The following is a 22265-nucleotide window of genomic DNA, read 5'->3' as shown; positions in this document are numbered from 1 at the left end:
AATTTCTTAGATTTTCGACAAAATCATTTCTAACGATTTCAAGTGATATGAAGCTGGAAATTTCGTGCTGCTATCTATTCTCAATCTTACTATCTCTCAAACTAATCTATTAGAAAGCAAAAGCTTAAAGAAAAAATGCACAAGAAAATAGCCAAAATTAAACATTGTTTAGCTAAGTTCAACTCATAATTTGTTATCAAAATATCTCACTTCTTACTTGACTTCACATATCATGTCGAGATTTGGGCCTAGATTTCTCAAAACCTGGAATTGTCAGGGAATTTTATTTTAACTCTAAAAATCAGGGAATAATCAGGCAAAATTGCATGTTTTTTTTACAAAAATCTAGAAAATAACCAGTATTAGAATTGTGAGTAACAGTAATCAGTTATTGAGATTAGAGTGAAATAATTCTAACACATCTATTACAATTATTTTATAAAATTCCACTTTTTAGTGAAACTTTTCCATGTTTCTACTTTAATTCTAATAAATGGTTTTTCTAATTCAAATTCTAATATTTGAAATTACAAATAAAATAAAAATTAAGTTTCCTGATGAAAAATTGCATGGTATATATAAAATATGGTATAGATTTTAATTGAAATTTACCTGATATATCTGAAGAAATCATGGAAATTTTTTTTTTCTGAAATTGAGTGGGAACCCAGCCTATAACGACTCGCACTATTTTTCGAACGTTTTTCTCTTGGCTGTAATTGGCTACAATTACAATGTAAACTTATTTCTTTTAAAATTTGTTACATGAACTAAAAAAAGTAAAGAATCAAGTTTTTTTTTTTTAATTTAAGAAAATGCCTCACAGAAGAGTGGGTCGTTAAAAGCCACTGGATTGGAAAATCTCGTTTTGGTAAGGCTAGTGTTTACTTAAATTCCCTGAAAAAAAAACACGAAAACAAGGTTGCGTATTCTGCACGAAAATTTTGTATTTTTGACAGTTCATTATCTGTACTTATAACAAAAAAAACTTACATTATTCTTATTATCTGTATCATAAGGAGAATGTAAGTTTAAATCAGAAGTTTCCTCAATTGTCCATTTTTTTTAATAAGAAAACTCTGCCTTAAGTGCTTAAAATTTTTACGATAAATGTAATTTAACATTTATAAATTGTATTTTTCTTGGAATTATTTTCTATAATTTTAAACAAATAAATTATTCAACCAAACCGAACTGACAAAAAGTTATATTCAATCTCTCCATCTCAGAAAAGTTTATGTTTTACATCTTATGAAAACAGAAAAGAACAACTAAGTCAACGATATTTATGGCAAGTTTATATTTCAATATTCAATCGAAAAAAGAGGATTCCGAGAAAAACAGATACAGGATAAAATATACTTATACGACTGTGTCGTAAGACCACTTGATATTATTAAAAAATTGTTTACGGATATAAAACTTCGAGATAGACATAAATATGGAGAGAGAGACTCATATTTTTTTAGAGCATGCTGTTTTATTCGTAAAATGAATTAAATTAAATTTTGATCCAGTGCTTTGAGATTTAACGCATGTGAAAATTATTCCTGTTGATGAATACTTATAAATTGAAGGAAATGCTACAATAAGGGAAAAATAAATTTAAAATATTGCTTGCTTATCTTTATTTTTACATAATTAATAAATGACGAAGTATTAGTAATAAATCAATCATTCTTTTAAAACAAAAACTTGTACAGTTCGCAAAAGAAAAAAAAATCGGAAACACTGAATTTATTTAATAATCTTATATTCAGGTACTAGGACTCATTCTTAATGATTCACGGGGGTGACCTCAAATATGCTTATTAATTAGTGCAGACGACATTTTAAGTTACGAAATTAGCAAGAAAAAGATGCATATTTTTCTTCAACGGATTTGGATTTCTGTCCCTCAAAATATGGGGACGGGGGAAGCTAATCTCGATATATGGCCTCAATAGTTTGGTCAGAAAAGTGGTTCGAAGTTCAGACCCCTTAGAGTAATTTTTTTTTTTTTGGGGGGGGGGGCTGTTAATTGCTATGTCTCGAAAATTTTTATGGAATTACAATTAAATAATTAATGTTTACCCTTTAACTACTGTCCGCAATTATAAAAGTCGTGTGTCCAAAAATAATTCTACGTAAGAAACAATTTTTAATAATTATTTTATTTAATAACACTCAACAAATTTTGAACTGGAGTTATGCACCATTTTTAAGGATTAATTTTATATGGTAAAAAACATAATTCCGGCGAATCGAATCGTCCCAGAGATATCAAACTTTAAGAAAGTTGTACGCTTCGTTTGATTTCTCACAAACCTCGATCGATTTTGGCCGTTACGTTATGTTCATTTGTGTTACACTTTTTTTCCGCACTGTACACACAAAAACAAATTAAAATAAAAAGTTACACATGCTAGAATATATAACCTAAAGTGTGGTTATTAATATCCAGAATTAATTTATTAATATACAGAATTAAATTATCTTGGATATTAAAAGGTACAGAAACAACTTTTAAAGTCCTTAGTCGGAATGTTCTTTAATTCTGACGTTGGGACTTTAATTTTTCGATATTGATAAACTTTGTTCTTTTAGCAATAATGAGCCAATATTTTGGTGTTGAATTATTCAGCATACTCGTTGAATAAATATTTTGCAAACATTAGACTATCTACAATAATACTGCAGTGAAATTTATTCTGTAAATCTATTGCTATATTTTTATAATTACTCTGTTAAACTTTATGATTAATAAAAAAGTTTAAGAAAACACATTTCTTTAAACTTTTAAAATATATTTTTCTTTAAATAACATTATTTTAAAATTATACAAATATTTAAAAAAAAACAAGAATAACTTGATGTTTCTTCATGACTATCTTAATGGTACGAGAGGGTGAACTATATACTAATTAATAAGTGCATACGATATTTTTTAAGTTGCGAAATAGGACACAAAAACGTACTTTTTTTGCATAAACATACCTTTTTCCAATGGATTCGTATGGATTCTGGTCTTCAAAATATAGAGGGTATAGTTGCAATCTGGGAAATATGGTCCCCATAGTTTTAGTCTGGAAACCGATTCAAAGTTTGGACCCCTTAATGTTAATTTTATTTTTTGCGTATTTTGTAATGTCCCGAGCACTTCTTCAGCGAATTAAAACAATTAGCACGCAATTATAAAATTTGTTGGTACTAAGAAAATTCAGCGCAAAAAATAAATTTAATAATTATTATTTTTTATTATTTTATTTAACAATAGTCGAAAAAAAAGTCGATAGTCGTTTTTTTGTCTGATTTCGTAACTTAACATATCGTCTGCACTAACTTTAGCCTAGTTGAAATCACCCCTTCGAACCATTAGGATTGATGTATAGAACGTTAAAATCCAAATTAAATCAAAAGTTATTCAGGATAGTCAGTTTCTTTTTTCTTTTCCTTTTATGCGCATTGTACAACATTTTTATATTAGACAATCGAAAACATGTCTCGATAGAACGTACAATGACGATATTTTTGACTCGTTAATTTTTAAGATAATGAAAAATAAAAATATTTTAGAATGTTAAATAGGGCAAAAAATAACATCGTTTAAAGATTGGACAATTTTTTTAGCATTGAACTATCAAAATATATAAATATTTCGATAAGTCAAACATATATAGATTTTCTGAAAATATATCGAGATATTGATTTGAACCACATTAACAAATGGCAATACTTAGTAAACATCACACATATAAGTATAAAGTTTTACTCTGGCTGAATAAGAAAAAAAGTTAAAAAACTATTAACATTTAATGTTAAGCACATAAAATAAGAAATCTAATTTCCACAAAGAAACCAAAGGAGCATTTATTTTGACTAAAATGAATTTACATGCACAGAATACGTAAAAAATCAAAACTAAACAAGTTTTCCAAGGTCGCATATCTATTCAACATAATCTACCATTTGTAAGCAAAACATTTGCTTCCCTTAAACAAATGTTTCCAACCCGACAACAGTAAAATTCTCTTCATATTATGCACTGAAATGCGTACGTTGGCAATTTCGAATATAGAATTTACGGAGCAAGCAAAACCGAATATTACGCCTGTGCGACAGTCTCCCTCTAGATTTGGAATGAGGATTGGAAAGAATAAATATCCCGCAGGCGTTAGCATTTGCAAAATTTTTCTCATCTTTGGAAAAAGTAAAACGATCAAAATAAAGAGTCATAAAATTCCACGTAGAACTTTTTATCGCCCTTATAAAAGAAGACCAATTTTGTGTTTAGAGTTTTCTTCCTCGGTCAATCGGAGATAAAAATCACCGATATATTTATTTATACTCATATCGATTCCAACTTACTTCAAATGTAAATATCTCCCAGGTACTTGAGAAGGAAAAAAAACGAACTAAAAATAGAGATTTTACGGGGGAGTTTCAAATGTCGAAAGATCAAAAATTTCTCCAGGGAGTCGGAAACAGTCAAAGTATTCTATTTCGCAAATGGTAAATTTTTGTAAAATCAAAGAAAGTATTTCTAACGAAAGTTATAAATTATAATCAATAAAGAGAATGCAGGAATATAAATGTATCGGAGGCTTTTAACCATATATTCTAATAAAAATACAAACAAAATACCATTAAATGAAAAATGCCTCACTTAAAGCAAAATTTTGTGCACAATCTTGGTAACGTAGAGATTAAAAGGTGACATTACGAATTAAAAAGAAACAAACGACAAAAAATATTGAAAGAAGTTTGCAAAACAGTAAAAGTGTGTTTTAAATATCTTTAGATCAAACGATTTTACAAGTTCAATGTAGTCAACATTATAAAACTAGCAATTAAATTCAAGTGAAAATAATTATCCATGGCGGTATTATTCTTCCTCGACATTTTGTTCATAATTTTGAAGTAATTACAAATTACAAATTTTACACAAATTATAAATTTTAAACAGTCCATTCTGATAAATAGTTTTATCAGATGATACTTTATTCCAAAGCAAGAGTTTCAAATTAAAAATCAGAAAACGATTTTAAAAATGCTTTACTTTATTTTTAAGAGAGTTTTTTTTTTTTTTTTTTTTTTTTTTTAAAGTTTCTCTCCCATTTTTGAATATTTTTTTGTTCTTTAAGGATAAATCAAGGTTTCAAAAAGTAGCAATATAGATAAAAATAAAGGTACCAAATAATTTTAAAAATCGCTAGTTTTCAAGTTTCTTAACACCATTAATAAATAATGTTACTCCAGAATAAAGTGAAATTAAGGCATTCAGATATTTTTTCGACTAAGGGGGAAGTTTAAAAAATAAACACTATTGAACCTGTAACACACTTAGAAATGCTTGTGAAAGATTATTATCACAATTTTTAATGCAAAAGAATTTTCAGAAAATACTAAATTGGGATTAAAAAAATAAAGTAAGCCATTTGTTTGTTTTTCTCCTCTAATGTTATGGTACACATTTATTTATTTGAATTTATTAGTTTGAGGTTTAAAAACAGAAGAGCTGAAATCGACTATGCTTAGCAAAAATCATCGTTTGAATTTGTGGGAAGTGTTATTTAGCACTACTGTCTGTTCGGCTAATTACCCCCTAAAAAGCCCCCAACAAATACAAAATATTGAAAGAAAAAACTTTAGTTTTTCTGTTTATCGCATCAAAAATGCCTGTCCAAGTTTATGATTACTATTTTTGTAAAAACGGGTTACTTTGCTTTACCGTCAATTTAAATAATTATACTAATTTCAAAATAATTTAGTGGTTACAAAATAAATCGTTAATAAAACACTTATTAGCTTCTTACGAAACACTTTTTATTTAGCTTTATTCTAATTTTACGAGAAGTGAAATATTATTAATAGCTGAGTCTGTGAATGAGTTAATAAGGACTTTCTCTTTTATGTGCATAGATGAAACACAAGTTTGAAGCGGCTGTACTGCGCCAAGCAGAAGGGGAAAAAATCTTTAGAAATAACGTTGACAAGATCACAAATTTAATCAATACTGGAAGCCGCCTGATAATACTGGAAACTATGTCTGCCTCAAAATTCAAGAAAATGACATGAACGAAAAAATAAAAGCACACTTGAATAGTAATTATTTATGGGAAGATAAGACTCATAAAAGGTAAAATTTTCAGAAGATTTTCAACATTCACTCAAAAAATATCTTTCTGATATTTGTTGAACTATACATTTCCGATAATTGTTAACATAAATGCAATTTCCAGGAAGATAAAACAATTAACTACAATACCAATAAGTAAACTCTTTCCTACAATGAACCAGTAAAGAAGTAATGAAAATCGCCAAAAGAATTCTTGAATGGCTACTTATGTGCCCTAACTAGCCAAGAATAATAAATAGAGCGGCAATAAAATACATCCCAAACATGATCGGGTAATGGATTCCAAAGAAAAGATCTTCTGGAAGAGATGAAATTAAGCGCAAAACTGGACTGCCTTGGCGAATAAGAGAAGTCCTTTCCCTTCTCATTTCTGAGAATATAGCCTTTGTGAGAAGTAGCCCCCTTCAGAACTTTTATTTCCTGCTATGTAAGCTGCCTGATAAGAAATAATCCTGATAATACAGTAGTCAATAAATTCAAGTAAAGAGACGAGAGAGTTAGAAAAAGACAATTTTTGGGAGCAAACGATTCTATAATTGGAGCTGAGTGTTCTCATAATCATAAATATTCATGTTTATGAATGATACTTTTAACACATTTTTTAAAAGGAATACATTGAAAATATTGAGCATTAACGGGAAAACTAGAGATACACAGTAAAAGATTCCGAATAAAAAGTATGGTAAAAAGTACCCGCAGCATCCGTAAAATCCATTTTTACCGTGTCGTTATTTTTACAGTACCGTTTATTTAATTAGCGACTTTGCAATAAATAATACTGTGTGATACTATGCTGTAGTATTACTGTTCCAGTTAAAATTACTGTAAAAAGTATTGGTACTCAGGGTGCCAGTACTTTTTACCATCATTTTTTTCCGGAATTTTTTCAGTGTAGCAATATTTTATATAAAATCTGTATTTTGTCACTTGGTTTGAATTTTCCGATTTTAATTTATTTGTATACTATATTAAAATATCAGCTTTATGCTATAAAACTATCTGTTAAGCTTCAGTACCTTAAACTATCTAGATAAACGAATCATTTTAATTACCTAAATGCATTTTTATCAGAGAACGTATCATGCTTATTATTAACGACTTATGATATATTTACACAGCCATAATACAGATTAATCTTACAGATTCGACAATATGGAATACATTTTATTACTATATTAATTATAAACTAACAAAATTTATTATATTATTGACTAAATCTATATATTAATTAAAGCCGAGAATCAATTTTCTCATACAATTTCAATTATAATCACTATATTTGTCTCAAAATTATGAGCATTAAGTAATATAATTTTAATGTTAGTGCATTTTAATAAATATTCATTAATTATTAGAATTTGTTTACAATTAAATATCAGTGAATCCCACAGTGAAGACATCTGAAATAAGATGCTTGTGTATAAATAAGACAGCTTATTAGCGTTACAGCTATTGAGCTCTGTTTACAACCATAAAGCATCAATTTTCAGATCAGATTTAATTGGATACCAGTAAGTGACATCATACGTGGGTGCCGAGCCGGATTGACTGTTGAATGGTGGCATAAAAAATTTCACGATTCAGCAGCCAATCAGGTTCGAAACCCACACGTGACGTCGCTTACGGGTACCTAATTATATTTATAGTTGAATCGGCGAAGTGAATATGAGTAGTGGACACAGGGCCGGATTACCCATAGGCCAGACTAGGCCATGGCCTGGGGGCCCCAATGATTAGGGGGCCCCTTAAAAACAATTTTTTAAATAAATTAAAAAAATTAAGAGCAACGATTTAAAAAAAATCAATTTCAAATATATATTAATAAAATACGATAATTTTTTTAGTTCTAATTTAACAAAATAGAGTAAAATTTAATTTATTTTTATTTTAAGTATGCTTTCTTAAATGAAAAGATATATACTTTTATATTGGAATTAAAAAAATAGGCGAGAAAAAAAAATTTAATCTAAGGGCTCCAAAAAAGTGAATGGCCTAGGGCCCCCGAGTTCGCTTAATCCGGCCCTGAGTGGACGAACTAATCATGTTAGCAAAGCCACGACGATGAGTTTTAGACATTTTCTTTTAAATTAATAAAAAAATTTAAAAAAATACTTTTAATTAAAAAAATTTTTTATGTTCTACTAGTAATTTGGAATAATGCTCATTATAAAAATGCCTCGTTACGATCCTGCATCAATATAAATAGAATCTTATTTCGAATGAAAATACAACACACCTACAAAAACCTATTTGATAAAATAAAAAAAAATACTTCTACCTAATTACCTATTTGATAAAATAAATAAAGCAACGCATCCTGTACAAGAACACATACATTGCTTCATTCGTAAATTTAAACTAAATCTAAATTTTTCATTGCAAAAATTTTCCTGTCTGGAAAGCTGTTATTATATTCAGAAAAAGCAATCACTTTCCTTTTCAGAAATGTGAAAAATACATACCCATGACAGAGAGATTTTTAGAGGAAACCACCTGCTCAGACAACAAACAACAAAATTGCGAAACTCAAGGCAGAAATACTGACGTATATTTATTGCTGCTACATTAGTCAACTGAAGCAGCAGTCTACATTCAAGCTATATTCACACTTTCTCATCAATTTCTTTATCAATAGAAATGCATGTCAGAAGGGGGGGAAAAAATCTCTTTTTAACGGTATTTTTCCCCATTGGGAGATAAAAAGGGGAATTTAATTCTTATCGAAAGCACAGGAGAAATTTTCAAGTGGGAATTTTTTTTACATTTGTAGTGGCACTTAAAAGAATTAAAATATAATGGAGACAGTAAATTTTAAGTAGCCCATAAAAAAATAGAATTTTTTGGATAGCTTTTAACATTTTTTTTTCGTTATACACTTTTAAAAAAATATCATTATAAGATTAGGGAAATTGACAGCTCCTTATTAAGAGTGTAATTCAAACTTTCAATATTTTAAATTGGCAAAAACTGATAAACTATTTGCGAACAAATAAATATTATCTTATGAATAAAAGTTTTCTTTTTTTAGGGGGCAGGGGGGGAGGGAGTTCTTTTTCATCATGGGCAACTAAATGTTAATATTTATGCTATAAAAAAAGCAGAAAAAAGTCAAAAATATCAATACTTGAATTAAAAAAGCAGAAAAAAATTGGTATGAAAAAATTTAAGGTCGAGAAGTATGCATTTTTCTTATTCATATAAATATTTTATCATTAATTAATTATTTAATCATTAATTTATTATTTTATCATTAATTTATTATTTTATCATTAATTTATTATTTTATCATTAATTTATTATTTTATCATTAATTTATTAATTTATTATTTATTTATTATACTATCACATATATTATATTATTTTATAATAAAAAAAACACAGCTTTTAATTTTAAGTCTAATTTTGAATAAAAACCAAAATCAAAAGCGTAATGATAGTAGAGAATATTAAGAAAGAGTGATAAATATTACAACTAAATACCTTTAAATTAGGTATGAAGAAATGTTTTACAGACAGACGATATCTCTGTATTAATGCAATGCTAATGATAATTTTTTAAAAATCTGGATCTTCACGTAAGAAAACCATGTGATTTTTTCAACCTATTAGGATAAGATAATATTCAATGCAAATTTTCATGCAACGATAACTAGATGCGGCTAAGATGCGCCAAATATGAGATAAATATAAACGTGCGTTAATACATGTATTCAAGATAATGAAATCAAACTGTTTTAGAGACTATGGCACCAAAACACAAGCGAAGAAAATTCCACTAAGGAATTTCGAAGTCTTGGATCCCCTATACTATTTTATTTTCACATTGTACAGCAATTAAGGCTATTCAATACGAAAATTAAAAAAAATATCTTATCATTTTGAAACTTAATCTGATTCAGAATCCTACTGAAAATCGATATTATTCAAATTAACGTAAAATCTGAATAATATTTATTTAATGCAGACATTTAATATTGATAAATACAATTTCTTATTGTAAGTTGTTTATCCATTCAAAAAACAAAATTCAAAGGAACATAAAAGTTGATCATTAGTTTCTTTCCAGCTAATGGCTGATATTATTGGAGCAAACGAGAATAAAGAAGAGTACTCATCAAGCCTACACAGACCGGTAATTGAATAGCAGATCTGATAAAACGCTTGTAGTCTCTAACTCTTTGGATAAATCATGTGATAAAATGAAGGTCATTAAGGTCTTGATTACTACTAAGTATTCAAGAAGAAAATGAGATAAATGCTTCAATATTGTTTATTTTTATCTTTTCAAATCGTTACAGATGAGTTACTGGAATTAAATAACAGATCGAATTTGTTTATCGAATTTCACAGAAGAATTCTAAAAAACGAAAATAGCATTGCCATTTTCAATCAAGAACACTTAATTACGAACTATTTTGAAGTGATGAATATAACGAAATTAATTTCTCCGAATTAAAGTTATGTTTTTATTTATAAGAATTCAGAATTCATTAACAGAGCTTTTTTAACATTTACTATTCGGAATTACATTTCAGACAACTAGTTAAGAATTATTCAGACAATTGGTTATTACTTCATAATTGAATGCGTGCATTTATGCAATAATTTATTTATGGAAGTTATAATGAAATTATTATTTTCAAATTGAAGTTATGTTCTTATTTCTGTGAATTCAGAACATTATAATCTCAAAACTTAGTGAACATTTCCTATTTGGAATTCCTCTTTCAGCGAAGTGTATTTATTAGAAACCAGGTATATAACTGTCTGTATTAGTATTTTGTAAACTCCGATTATATAATAAAGTTCTGTATCATTAACTGTTCACTTATCTTTACTTTTTTTTTACATTTTACAATTAAATAATATAATAGACAACTAAACTTGTAATTTAGCAATTGATCATAATTATTCTATGATTCAGCTTGGATTTAGAAAAGGTTGGTTCTGGGGTAACCAGAACTTCCAAATTTCTAGGTTTTTTAAAAAAAACCAAAAGCGGGTCTTTAATAAAAATAAGTTAAACCTCGGTAAAGCGGACGCTTTTTGGACCAAAAATCGTTCGCTTACGTGAGTTATCCGTTTACGGGTAGCGTATTGACAAAACATACCGTAGACTGTAAACGTGGCGATTGCAGGTGGAGTTGGCGATGGATTACGCGTAAATGTGGTGGGAGAACGAAATTACATTAACCTAAGCAGTGTAATTCGATATTTTCTTCTTCTCCTCGACTAGCCATTATGAATAAAAATAACTCATTAATTCCTTTTAGCAGAGAAAATAAAAAATAAAATAACACCTTTTTATTGTCAGGATCACTTTACAAATACACTGTCTTCATATTTTATTAAGCGCTATAATTTATATTTTATAAAACGATCTAGTTTTTTGATAAAACAGATTCAATTTTTTAATTTTTTTTACAAGAATTGTGTTTGTGAAGAAATAAAAATAATTTATTAATGAACCAATCACAAAAAATAACGTAACATTTTAATACTATGTTTTATTGAAACGCTATTTTGAAGAATTAATTCTATTTAACTTTTATTGTAAGAAAACATAACCTGTTTTATTTTAGTGATATTTTCTATGAAATCAATATTCTCTATAAAAGAATAATGTAAGCTTTTTTATAAAGATTATTTTTTTAGAAATTAACAAAGACATATTATTTACTAGAAAAAAAATAGAGTATTCAAAAATGTTATCACTCTTTAAAGTAATAGTTTCTTGTAAACGAAATAATCAATATTTTTAAAATAAAGTTTGAAAGTGTTTGTTTCATTACTAGAAGCATTCATTATAAAAAAAATATATATTAAATTACTTTTTTGCATAATTTTATGAAATAACTTTTTTTTGGAATGAGATGAGATTTTAAACTTTGTGAAAAATTGATTCAATTCCTTAATATATATAAAAGTCGGTAAATACTTCATTCATTATGGAGGTCATAGATAACTTGATACCTTTTCAATATAAGAATAATAAATGCAATTAATAGAAAATTCACAATTTTAAAAATATATTTTATTTACACGCATTGCATACAGGTTATAATGCAACTATCATACGTAACATAAATTTATAGATTCCTAAATACTGTTATATGAGTTTGGTAATTAAAAATATAATTAAAAAATAACATAATTAAAAAATAACTTAATTAAAAAAAATTTCAACCTTCAATTAAAAACTTCCTGTTGTCATATATTAATAATAATCATAATTTTTAGCAACTTTTTTGGGCACAAATTTTTAATTCTCGAACTTAATACTATCCTTTATATGAAAATATCAGAAAATTTATAAAAGAAAAACTATATTTTAAAATTGAGACATTGGCGACCACAGAGGTTAGATGTATGTGCTGAGTTTAAATAAATTATATGTTATAAAACTCACATTTAAGATTTAGATCAATTTATTATCAGGTCATAAGAGTGTTTTTTAATAAATAAATGTAGTGATTGTTTGATTTACAATTGTAATTTCCTGGGTGTTTAATGTTAAGTTATACATTTCTTTAGAGATAATATTTGAAATATGCAAAGCAGGGCGGCATTCATTTCAACTTAAAAATCATCAACTTAACTTTCAATAACTATAGATAAATAAAAAACAAAAGTTTGATAAAAACTTTAAAAGAAATACTTTTAGAAAAATTCTTTCTAAATAATATTTAAATAAAACACAATCACTTCGTCTGAGTGATTTTGTAAGAAATTCTAAACTTTACAATTTTACAAGTTAGGTGAAAAGTAAATATCTACAATAGTGGTAGGGAATTAGGGAAATTCTAAATCTAAAGTTTGAGTCCTAGAACGTAAAGATCTGATCATTAGATCAAAAGTTAGTTTTAGATTTTTCGTTTATTGCTCACTGTACACTAAAAGGTGATTTTTTTTTCTTTTGAAATTTTGATTTTAATGCCCTTACTTCAACCTTCTTCGAGTTATGCTTACTTTATAAATTTAATCTCAACTTTATTTTTCTTTTCACTTTTAAACTGTAAAAGACTTTTTCTCCATTTGTAAATTATGAAAAAAGTTATTAATCTGATTGCGTAAACAGTTAATTTATTAAAATTGAACATTCTCAATTAATTCCTTTTAATAGTCATTTATATTATTAATAATAATTATTTGCACAAAATTATAATAGAGGAAAGTTTGATTAGAAATTTAAAAGTTCTTGCTACAATAATTAAGGAATTTCTATTGACAAATTCAAGTAATTTTTTTTTCCGGAGCAAAATGCATTTTTATTTAAAATGGAACAGTACTGACTTAACATTTATACGATAAAACACTCTCTAATCGCTAACACCGATGACAGGAAAAAAATTTCGTTTTTTTTTTTCTTTTCCACAAAAAGTTTAGAACTTAAAATGTTGTTCTTTCATTATAAAGCAATAGCATAATATTCTCGTATCATGTAAAACTTGATAACGAAGTTACTTATCTACCGCTTTACAGTTATAAAATGAAATGATTATTGAATTCTACTTGCATTTTAAAATGTCAATGTCTCCATCGTTCAATAAATTTTACGATTATTTTTATAAAACTGTGTATAATGAACATTTCAACTAAAATAATTAGTACAAAATAGCTTCTAATAATTCTCTTAACATTTATAAATATTATACATTTATAAATTTCAGCTTTTCGCATTATTGCTAAATAACCTCTACGTCGAAAAATATTTAAGGAATTCCATAATAACTGAAAATTAAATAAAACTTTAAAAAAATTGTAAATGGTTATCGAGCAGAACCATTAAGTTTAATTAATGAATATAGAATTAGTAGTAAAGTCACTGCTGAACAATAATTTTTTTTTTAATCTTTTAAGTAAACAAATTTTTTTGTAATAATCGTTTCATTATTAAGGATTAGAGGTTATTGTGAAATTATTAATTTTAATAAGTGGATGAGTAGGTAAAGAAGTTCACTACTCGAAATACGCGTATACATTTAATGAAAGTTATGAAAATACAGAAGGGGGCTATGGAGGTAATAATATATAATTTTTTTTATCTTAGTTTTATTACGATCTTCTAAAAAACGCTAATAAACACAATTATGTTAACAAATACAAACGATTATGTCGGAGCTATAACAAAAAAATACGCTTTATATTTCATTTAATGCAGAAGAATCTAATGAAGATCAGCTTATTTGAAACTCTGAAATGTGACACCCATATATAACTTGGTGAATGATAGATACATGATACCGAAAACAAAAGAAAAACATAAGCACACAGCTGTTTGGCGGTTTGCAAGACGCTCCTTCAACGCCGATTGATATTTTCGCCAACCCCTTTACAATCTACGGTATGTTTTGTCAATACGCTTACGGGTAGGGTACACTAATAACAAAGTGCAACACTATATATTGTTTTTAGAATACTTGCCATGATACAGAAATGATTAAATAATCTATAATAACTATTTACATTGATATTTATTTAAAGTTTAAAAACTATTTTTTTTCGACGTGACCATTTTATAAGAGTGTCCGTAACGTGAGGTTTCACTGTAATATAAATCTGTTTTTTACAGATATTCATGAAAAGTAAATTATTTGTGTGCAAAATATTGGTATAATTTTGCTTACAAAGACCAAGATTAATCTGTGGTGATTGCCTCAAATTTTTCTTTATTACTTATTACTTTAATTATTTTTTATATTTATTATTTTTATCCCAATGAAGAGTTACGCGTTTCAGGAAAGTCTTAATAACTGTTTATACGCGTCAGTGATGTCTTTCATTTTCTCTAGAAGACAGCAGACTTTTAGACTTGGAAGTAATGTGCTACTATATTTGCCTTCTCAGAAAAGAGAGACCAACGTTGAATTATAATATCGGTACCTTTACAATACGGAGCAAATTCACAGCAATTTTAAGGTGATATATGAACCACGATTCCCATCAAGTTAAACCATCTAAGCAAGTTTTAGAAGTATGGTAGGATTAAACTTTGAACCATATTAAGGTTGCAGCAAATTTGAACGATGACACGTCGCTATAAACTTTCCGGCGATCAATCCATAATTTCATGATCTTAAGTTTGAAAAGCAGAGTATTTTCAAAATGGCTACATAACATGCTTTTCCGCTTCATTTATTGGTTCGGTATTGATCATAAGGGAATCAAATTCATATTTATTTAATTAATATTACTACAATCAGTTCACTTTTGTTTTAAAAAGTAGTATAACATTAGTCACGTGACTCGATAGACGACCCATGTCTGTCCAAGTTAGCATGCAAACGAAACTTAACATGTGCACTTAGGCTTGCTACAAAAAATTTAAAATTGCAATATAAAACAAGATGGTGAAGAGATATTCGGGAATTTATAATCGTTACTTTTATTTTGATTTTCGATTACGAAAATCGCAATTGTGATGAAAAAAACTTACCGCATTGAAAAGGAAAATTACTCACTATCTTGCAGTAATTATACCCAAAGTTATTACTATTTAGAAAATTGAAAAAAATGTCCTATGAATAAAAAAAAAGCATTTTTATTTTACCTTATAGTGTTCTTTTTTCTAGAGCTCCGGCCCCCCACCCGCCAATGAGATTGCTGGTGTGCTTTACGCCAGTGCCTGTATACAAGGACATAAGTTTTTTTTTGCTTTCGTAAATTAGGGAAAAATTACATAAATTTACAGGATGCATTTTCAAGATCTCTGTTCCTGTCCCTCAACTGCAAGCTGCCTGCCTGCTACTTTGCTGGATAGATAAACGAACTTTAAAAAACCACCTTGTTCTCATACATGTTAGTACACCAATACAAAGCTTAACGTATTCAGTTCATTCACAATATTTGAACATTTTCTAATCTATGAGAATAATTAATAGGAACTGACCTGCGATCAACAGTCATCTTTACCACCTTGAGGTCTGGAAGGACGACTTGCAAATCCATGCGTCCTTCCAGAAGTTCATCAATGGCGCAATCTTCACCAGGAGTGGTGGTCATAGGTGGAGGAGCACTACTACTCCGAATGTTGCCATTGGAAAGGGGTGGTTGTTTAGCCACCACTGGTGGAGGAGGAGGTGGTGGTGGAGGAGCCACTTTTTTCATTCGGGTACTGTAATTGAAAAAAAAAATTACTAATTAACCGCTACCCTTATAAAATTTTTGAAAAAAATGCAAAATATTTTTTATTTCATTAAATAGCAAAACATAATACACAAGTTTTAAGATTAATTTACATTTTTTTATGCTTAAAAAACATTTAATTTACCATCAATTTACTATCCCGAGTTATTTCGGGCAAATGAAAAAAGTTAAATATTGGTCTTTGTATGATAGTTTATGAAACATGGAACACCACCAAGCGATATTCTTTTTTTAAATTTTTCTACGTAAATTCAGCAACCATCGTATATACAATGGCACAAAACGCGTGTGCAGTCCCACAATGCAACAGGAAAACTCACAAACAGAACTTTGCAAACTTCCAATCACAGCAGATGCAGGGTTGCCACATTAAAAAATAAACAAAATGGTGCTTTTAGTAGCCTAAAACATGAAAATAGTAGTCAAAAACAGGAAAATAGTTGCCTAAATAAGAAGAAAAATTCATCAAAAATATGACTCAAATTTTGTTAATGACTTAATTGTCATATAACATCCATTCAGTCACGTTGGTGGCAAATATGATAATTTTTATTAAAACGTAAATGTTTATATTTATATATATATTTATGAAAAGTGATTTATCAAATTCGAAATTCACGCATCGTAATATCGTATTAGTTTTTTTTTTCTTTTTTTTTTTTTTAAAAAAAATCATTTGGAATTTCGTAGCAATAATCATTGAACAGGCGATCGGGAAATGAAATAGACTTACAATGAAGTCTGTGCAGATTGAACGAATTGACTCAAATTTGCAATTCAAAATTTTCAAAATTTCTTATTTTTTAAGAAAAAAAAAAGTTCAGTGTGTTCAGAAACCATCTTATGCTTACCACAAAAAAAAAAAAAAAGAACATCGCTATGAGTTTAGAAAAGTCTCCCAATAGTCTCCTTTTCCTGAAAATAATTGTTTTTTTAGTCTTTTCAGGCAAAAAAAAGTTGCCGTAGTCGCCTCATGTCAAAAATAGTTGCGAATAGTTGCATTTTAGTCGCCTGTAACAACCCTGCAGATTATTATTATTTTGCTTTCGGTTGAGTAAATAAGAGATAAAACAAAACGTACTGACAAATTCTGCTAAGCCCGAGTTTTCTCGGGGTGATAAATATTTGCAATTTATACATATCCGAGTTAACTCGGGATAATCAGGGAAGCGATTAAAATTGAAAATAAAAAAGGAATTTAACATTTGAAAATAGTTCATTAGATAATTCCCCAGTTAAAAGAAAGACAACTATTTAAGACTTTGAAGACATGGTGACACCGAACTCAACTTTCATTCATTGTACCGGTGCGTAATTTAATTATTAGTCATTAAGATTGGACTCTTAGCAGTCATAGTGATACCAAATGCAGTTTCATTCAAGGTTTGAGTGTACTGGTGCAGAATATCCTAGATCAATAAGCCATGAAAACTAAAGCCACAGCAGTCATGGCTACGCCATTAATTTCCATTCATATTACTAGCGTATCAGATCTTATTCTAAAACTTAGTATGTTGTTAAGAAGACTTAATTTATATGTTCTGAGGTGCACTTCTTTTGAGCGGTCTCATAATAATTCCACTTCTTAAAATAAAATAAAAAATTATAAATAACGTGGGAAAAGGTAAATCAATAGAAAATGCACTAATAATTTTTTTATGCTTTTATTTTTGATGATTTTTCGTAAAGTTGCTGTAATAATATTCTTCGGGTTATTATAAATCCCATTCACAAATCGTACTTTCCATTATACTGATTGTTTTTTTCCCCAACCTATTCATTAGTATTTTTTCATTTTCTTGACAAAATCATTGCTTGATAAATATAATTCTCATTAAAATAAACCTCTCTATTAAATTGTTATGTATCCACAAAATAAATGCTTAGTTGACAGTACCTCTTCAATAATTGTTCATCAACCAATCCTATTATTTATCGACTAATTTAATTTTAATCAATAAATAATTTTAATCATAATAATTCATTTTCTTAACTTTTTTGTAAATTTATTGCCCATAACCATCATATTTGCTATATATTTCCTAATATAATAATAATTTAATATGGCACAAAAATGCACGATGTATTGTAACGTATTAAGAAAAAATGCTTTTAAAGGTTTATTTAGCGGATTGATTAAGAAAAAACTAACTCTAGAAGGTCTTAAGTTACTTTTTTGAAGGGGAAAAAATCGAAATTTCTTGTTTAACGATCTTTTTTTTAAAATTTAACTTCACAACATTAATTTTTTTTTGTTACTAATCTTCGAGTATCATAAAAAATAAAGGTACTAATTACAATATCAAAGTGCTTTTTAAGTGGAAACGTGTATTTGGCAACAAACAGTCTTCCTTGTGTATTTGGCAACAAACAATCTTCCTCGTGTATTTGGCAACAAACAGTCTTCCTTGTGTATTTGGCAACAAACAGTCTTCCTTGTGTATTTGGCAACAAACAGTCTTCCTTGTGTATTTGGCAACAAACAGTCTTCCTTGTGTATTTGGCAACAAACAGTCTTCCTTGTGTATTTGGCAACAAACAGTCTTCCTTGTGTATTTGGCAACAAACAGTCTTCCTTGTGTATTTGGCAACAAACAGTCTTCCTTGTGTATTTGGCAACAAACAGTCTTCCTTGTGTATTTGGTAACAAGCAGTTTTCCTGATGTATTTGGCAACAAACAGCCTTCCAGGTGTATATGGAAAAAATCGTCCAAATGTATTGGACAATAACAGTAAAAAGCCTCTATTTTAGCAGTTCTTTAATAAGCCGATATAGCGATCTCCATGACACAAACTGTTAAAATGACTGAGAGATTTATAGATTATACGAAATGAAAGCTTGCGGACAATCTGTTTTTTCACACCCAAAAACAGCAAAGCATTAATTTTGAAACTATTTTATTGAAACTCACAGCTATGTCACTTAGTCTCAAACCACACTGCGCTTCAGTTATAAAAATGTAACTTAATGCAAATTATAAAACATGTTTGTAAACTATTACAAAAAATTCTTTTTTTAAATCTTGTAGAAATAATTTTTAAGGAAACAATGTTTACAAACAAGATTGTAATGAAATAAAATAAAAATTTCAAAGCTTTTTTTTAAAAATTTCGAAAATCTTAAAACATATGACATACTTTCTATTTTTTGAGAAAAATTACGTTAGCGACTGAGCGTCTTTAAACTCAATAACTCGATTTAAAAAAAAAAGATAAAACCTGAGTCACGCAAAAAGAAAATTTTATTGATTGAATGATAGAGACACTTTCAATTCAATGCCATTACATCTATTTTCCTGAATTGTGGTAAAATAAGTTTGGGGTATTGTTTCCAAATCCCAACTGTCGAATTCATCTTCATCTAACGCTGCTCACTTCTATTTACTGAGCGTCATAGTAGTTGACGAGATTTGACACCTGGAATTGTCTAGATATCTAAGTCGCAGTACAGTACAACAATACAGGACACTTTTTTTTCATTATTTTTTTAGTTTCATTCCTTATTTCTTCCTTTCGTAATAAGAATATGTCAAAGTTAAGGAAAAAGAAATTATAATTATCTTTATAATATAGAAGCAAATATACACCGAAGAGCCATTACATTATGACCACCCTCCATCTGTAACAATGGGCTCGCCCAGGCTTTCATGGTTTCTCGCCCAGGAACAATGTTTTCATGGGGCGCATTAGGACCCATAATCCTCATAGAACAATCCCTGACGTCTTGAAACATAGTTGCAGACCAGGTTCACCCATTCATGACAACAGTTTCTCTTGCGGGGGATGGTGTTTACCAACAGGATAATACACCATGTCATAAGGGTCGAATCGTCATGGATTGGTTCGAGGAACATTCCAGTGACTTTCAAGTCATGTCTTGGCTCCCAAATCCACCTGACCTTAATCCAATAGAGCATTTGTGGTCCTACTTGGAAAACCAAATTCGTGCTGCCACGCTACCCCCTCGCAATGTGAGGGAATTGCAGGACCAGTTGGTGAGCACTTGGTACCAGATACCTCAGACTACCTATCAGCACCTTGTGGAATCAATGCCACGGCGGGGGCTAGCAGTTTTTAGGGCTAAAGGTGGTCCTACATGTTATTAGCAGGGTGGTTATAATGTAATGGCTCTTCGGTGTATACCTCACACATAAAAACAATCTCGCAATACCGAGAGGGGTCATAGATTAAGATTCCCCAATTTCGGGACTAACGGTATGATTGTGACAATGTAGTCAGCACTGCGCATAGGCCGCCTTTACTTCTCAGACAAGCTGGTACCCATCGATCTGAAGCTGTGTGACCTTATGGCTGTCAATGAATATCGAACCCCAGTTCAAAAAAACAGTTCAGTGCTTTAACCATTGAACCATCGTAAACATAAATTATATTAAAATGTTTTTCGAATTACAAAAGGTTAAGGGTAAAAAATAAACTTAAATGAGAAACTATGAACTCAAATATGATTATAATATTCATAAAATTTCTACCAGCAAAGAATATTCCGGAAGTATAACTAGCCAGTCGGTCTGATTTTTTTTAATAGACAATTTTTTAGATACTGAAATCATATGTAACATTTATTTTGTCTTTCGAAGTAAGGTTTAAGCTACAAATTATCAGAAATTTAAATTTTTAACTTTATTACATTCGATAAGTTAAATTTATTTCTCAGATGAAAAGCGTTCTTGGCTATACAAGGTTACTTTTATCTAAGACTATTTCCTTAATCAAAAACTTTACTTAACCTATAAAACGAAAACAATTATGCTTATACATTTTCTCATCATCATATCTGGCTAGACAGCCCAGGGTGGGCCAGTGCCTTCCTTTGAATTCGAATCCACTTCTCTCTACTTTTGCACTTGTTCGCCAGTTTTTCTCCTTTAGAGTAAGGAAATCAGTCTCAACTAAATCCAACCATCTCAGCCAGGGTCTACCTCTTTTCCTGTTCGTTAGGGGTTTGTGTAACAGGATTTTTTTTAAATTTGAGTCATCATTCCTTCTGAAAATGTGAGCTGCCCAGTTCATTCGATGTATTTTAATGAATGTCACAATATCTGGCTCTCTGTAGATTTTATACAGTTCAGTATTATATCGTCTTCTCCAGGAATTATTTATTTTAATCCCACCAAGGATGGCCCTCAAAACTTTTCTCTCAAAAATGGCAATTTTATTTTCACCAGCTTGAGTTAGGTTCCAGGTCTCAGATTCATAGGTAAGTATTGGCCTAATTAATGTTTTATAGAGTAAAAGTTTTGTATTTTTTGATAAAAGAGAGGATTTGATAAAACGTTTTAAACCATAAAAAGCTTTATTTGAACAAATTAGACGACTCCGAATCTCATTGTCTATGTTATTGTCGGCAGTAACTATTGAACCAAGGTAAGTAAAATTCTGAACAGTCTGAAACCTGTGGGAACCAATCTCCAGATAGGATTCAGTAAAATTTAATTTAGCAATTATACATTTTCTACAAATAGATTAAATACGATTTATGTAACTTTTTATTTACTTTTATAATAGTAAATAGAATATACAGTACTACTCATCATAATATTATCAATAACACAAACCAATTGCTCAATAAGCTTAATTGTTAGTTACTTAAAAGAAACAACATTGCTTGGCACTTAGATAAAAAGTTATTGCTTTAAATTAGGAAAAACATATTGAAAATTGGAAATAAAACAAATTAAAAAACGCACTTACTATAAACCATTTTTTTAAATAAAATTAGTATTTACCATCTGGGAATAAAAATTTAATTCTAAACATAAATCTAAGATTTGTAACAGCTATTTAAATAATTCTGCCAAGAGAGAAGATTTATTTTTTTATAATTTAAAAGAATTGAAAAACGTTAATACTTAAATTTGCTATAAAGCTGCTCCAGGATTTAACTGAATGTGTGAATAAAACTTTTTATCAACGAAATAAATGCAAATCCCCAATTTAAGAACGATAACTCAAAATAAGCAGAAAATAAATGCTACACAAT

At 28.8% G+C, this 22265-nt stretch overlaps 1 protein-coding gene across 32 annotated transcripts in view; it reads right to left on the bottom strand.

Moving 5' to 3' along the window:
• Positions 1 to 22265, bottom strand: part of LOC107436243 (uncharacterized) — a 336656-nt gene that overhangs the window by 95149 nt on the left and 219242 nt on the right. For 26 of the 32 annotated variants that reach the window (XM_087152634.1, XM_087152647.1, XM_087152636.1 and 23 more), the window contains exon 2: positions 16008 to 16232. In XM_087152634.1, the coding sequence (XP_087008760.1) occupies positions 16008 to 16232 (225 nt within the window). Of the gene's footprint in view, positions 1 to 8580; positions 8734 to 16007; positions 16233 to 22265 lie in introns of those variants that run through there. The other 6 variants (XM_087152656.1, XM_087152658.1, XM_087152660.1 and 3 more) reach the window with 5 other exon arrangements.

The sequence above is a fragment of the Parasteatoda tepidariorum genome, chromosome 10, assembly GCF_982258835.1.
Source record: "Parasteatoda tepidariorum strain Cologne lab strain chromosome 10, Ptep-v5.0, whole genome shotgun sequence".
In the NCBI taxonomy this organism is placed as follows: domain Eukaryota; kingdom Metazoa; phylum Arthropoda; class Arachnida; order Araneae; family Theridiidae; genus Parasteatoda; species Parasteatoda tepidariorum.
Note: the sequence above shows the minus strand (reverse complement) of the source record. Positions and strands in the feature narration are given on the sequence as shown.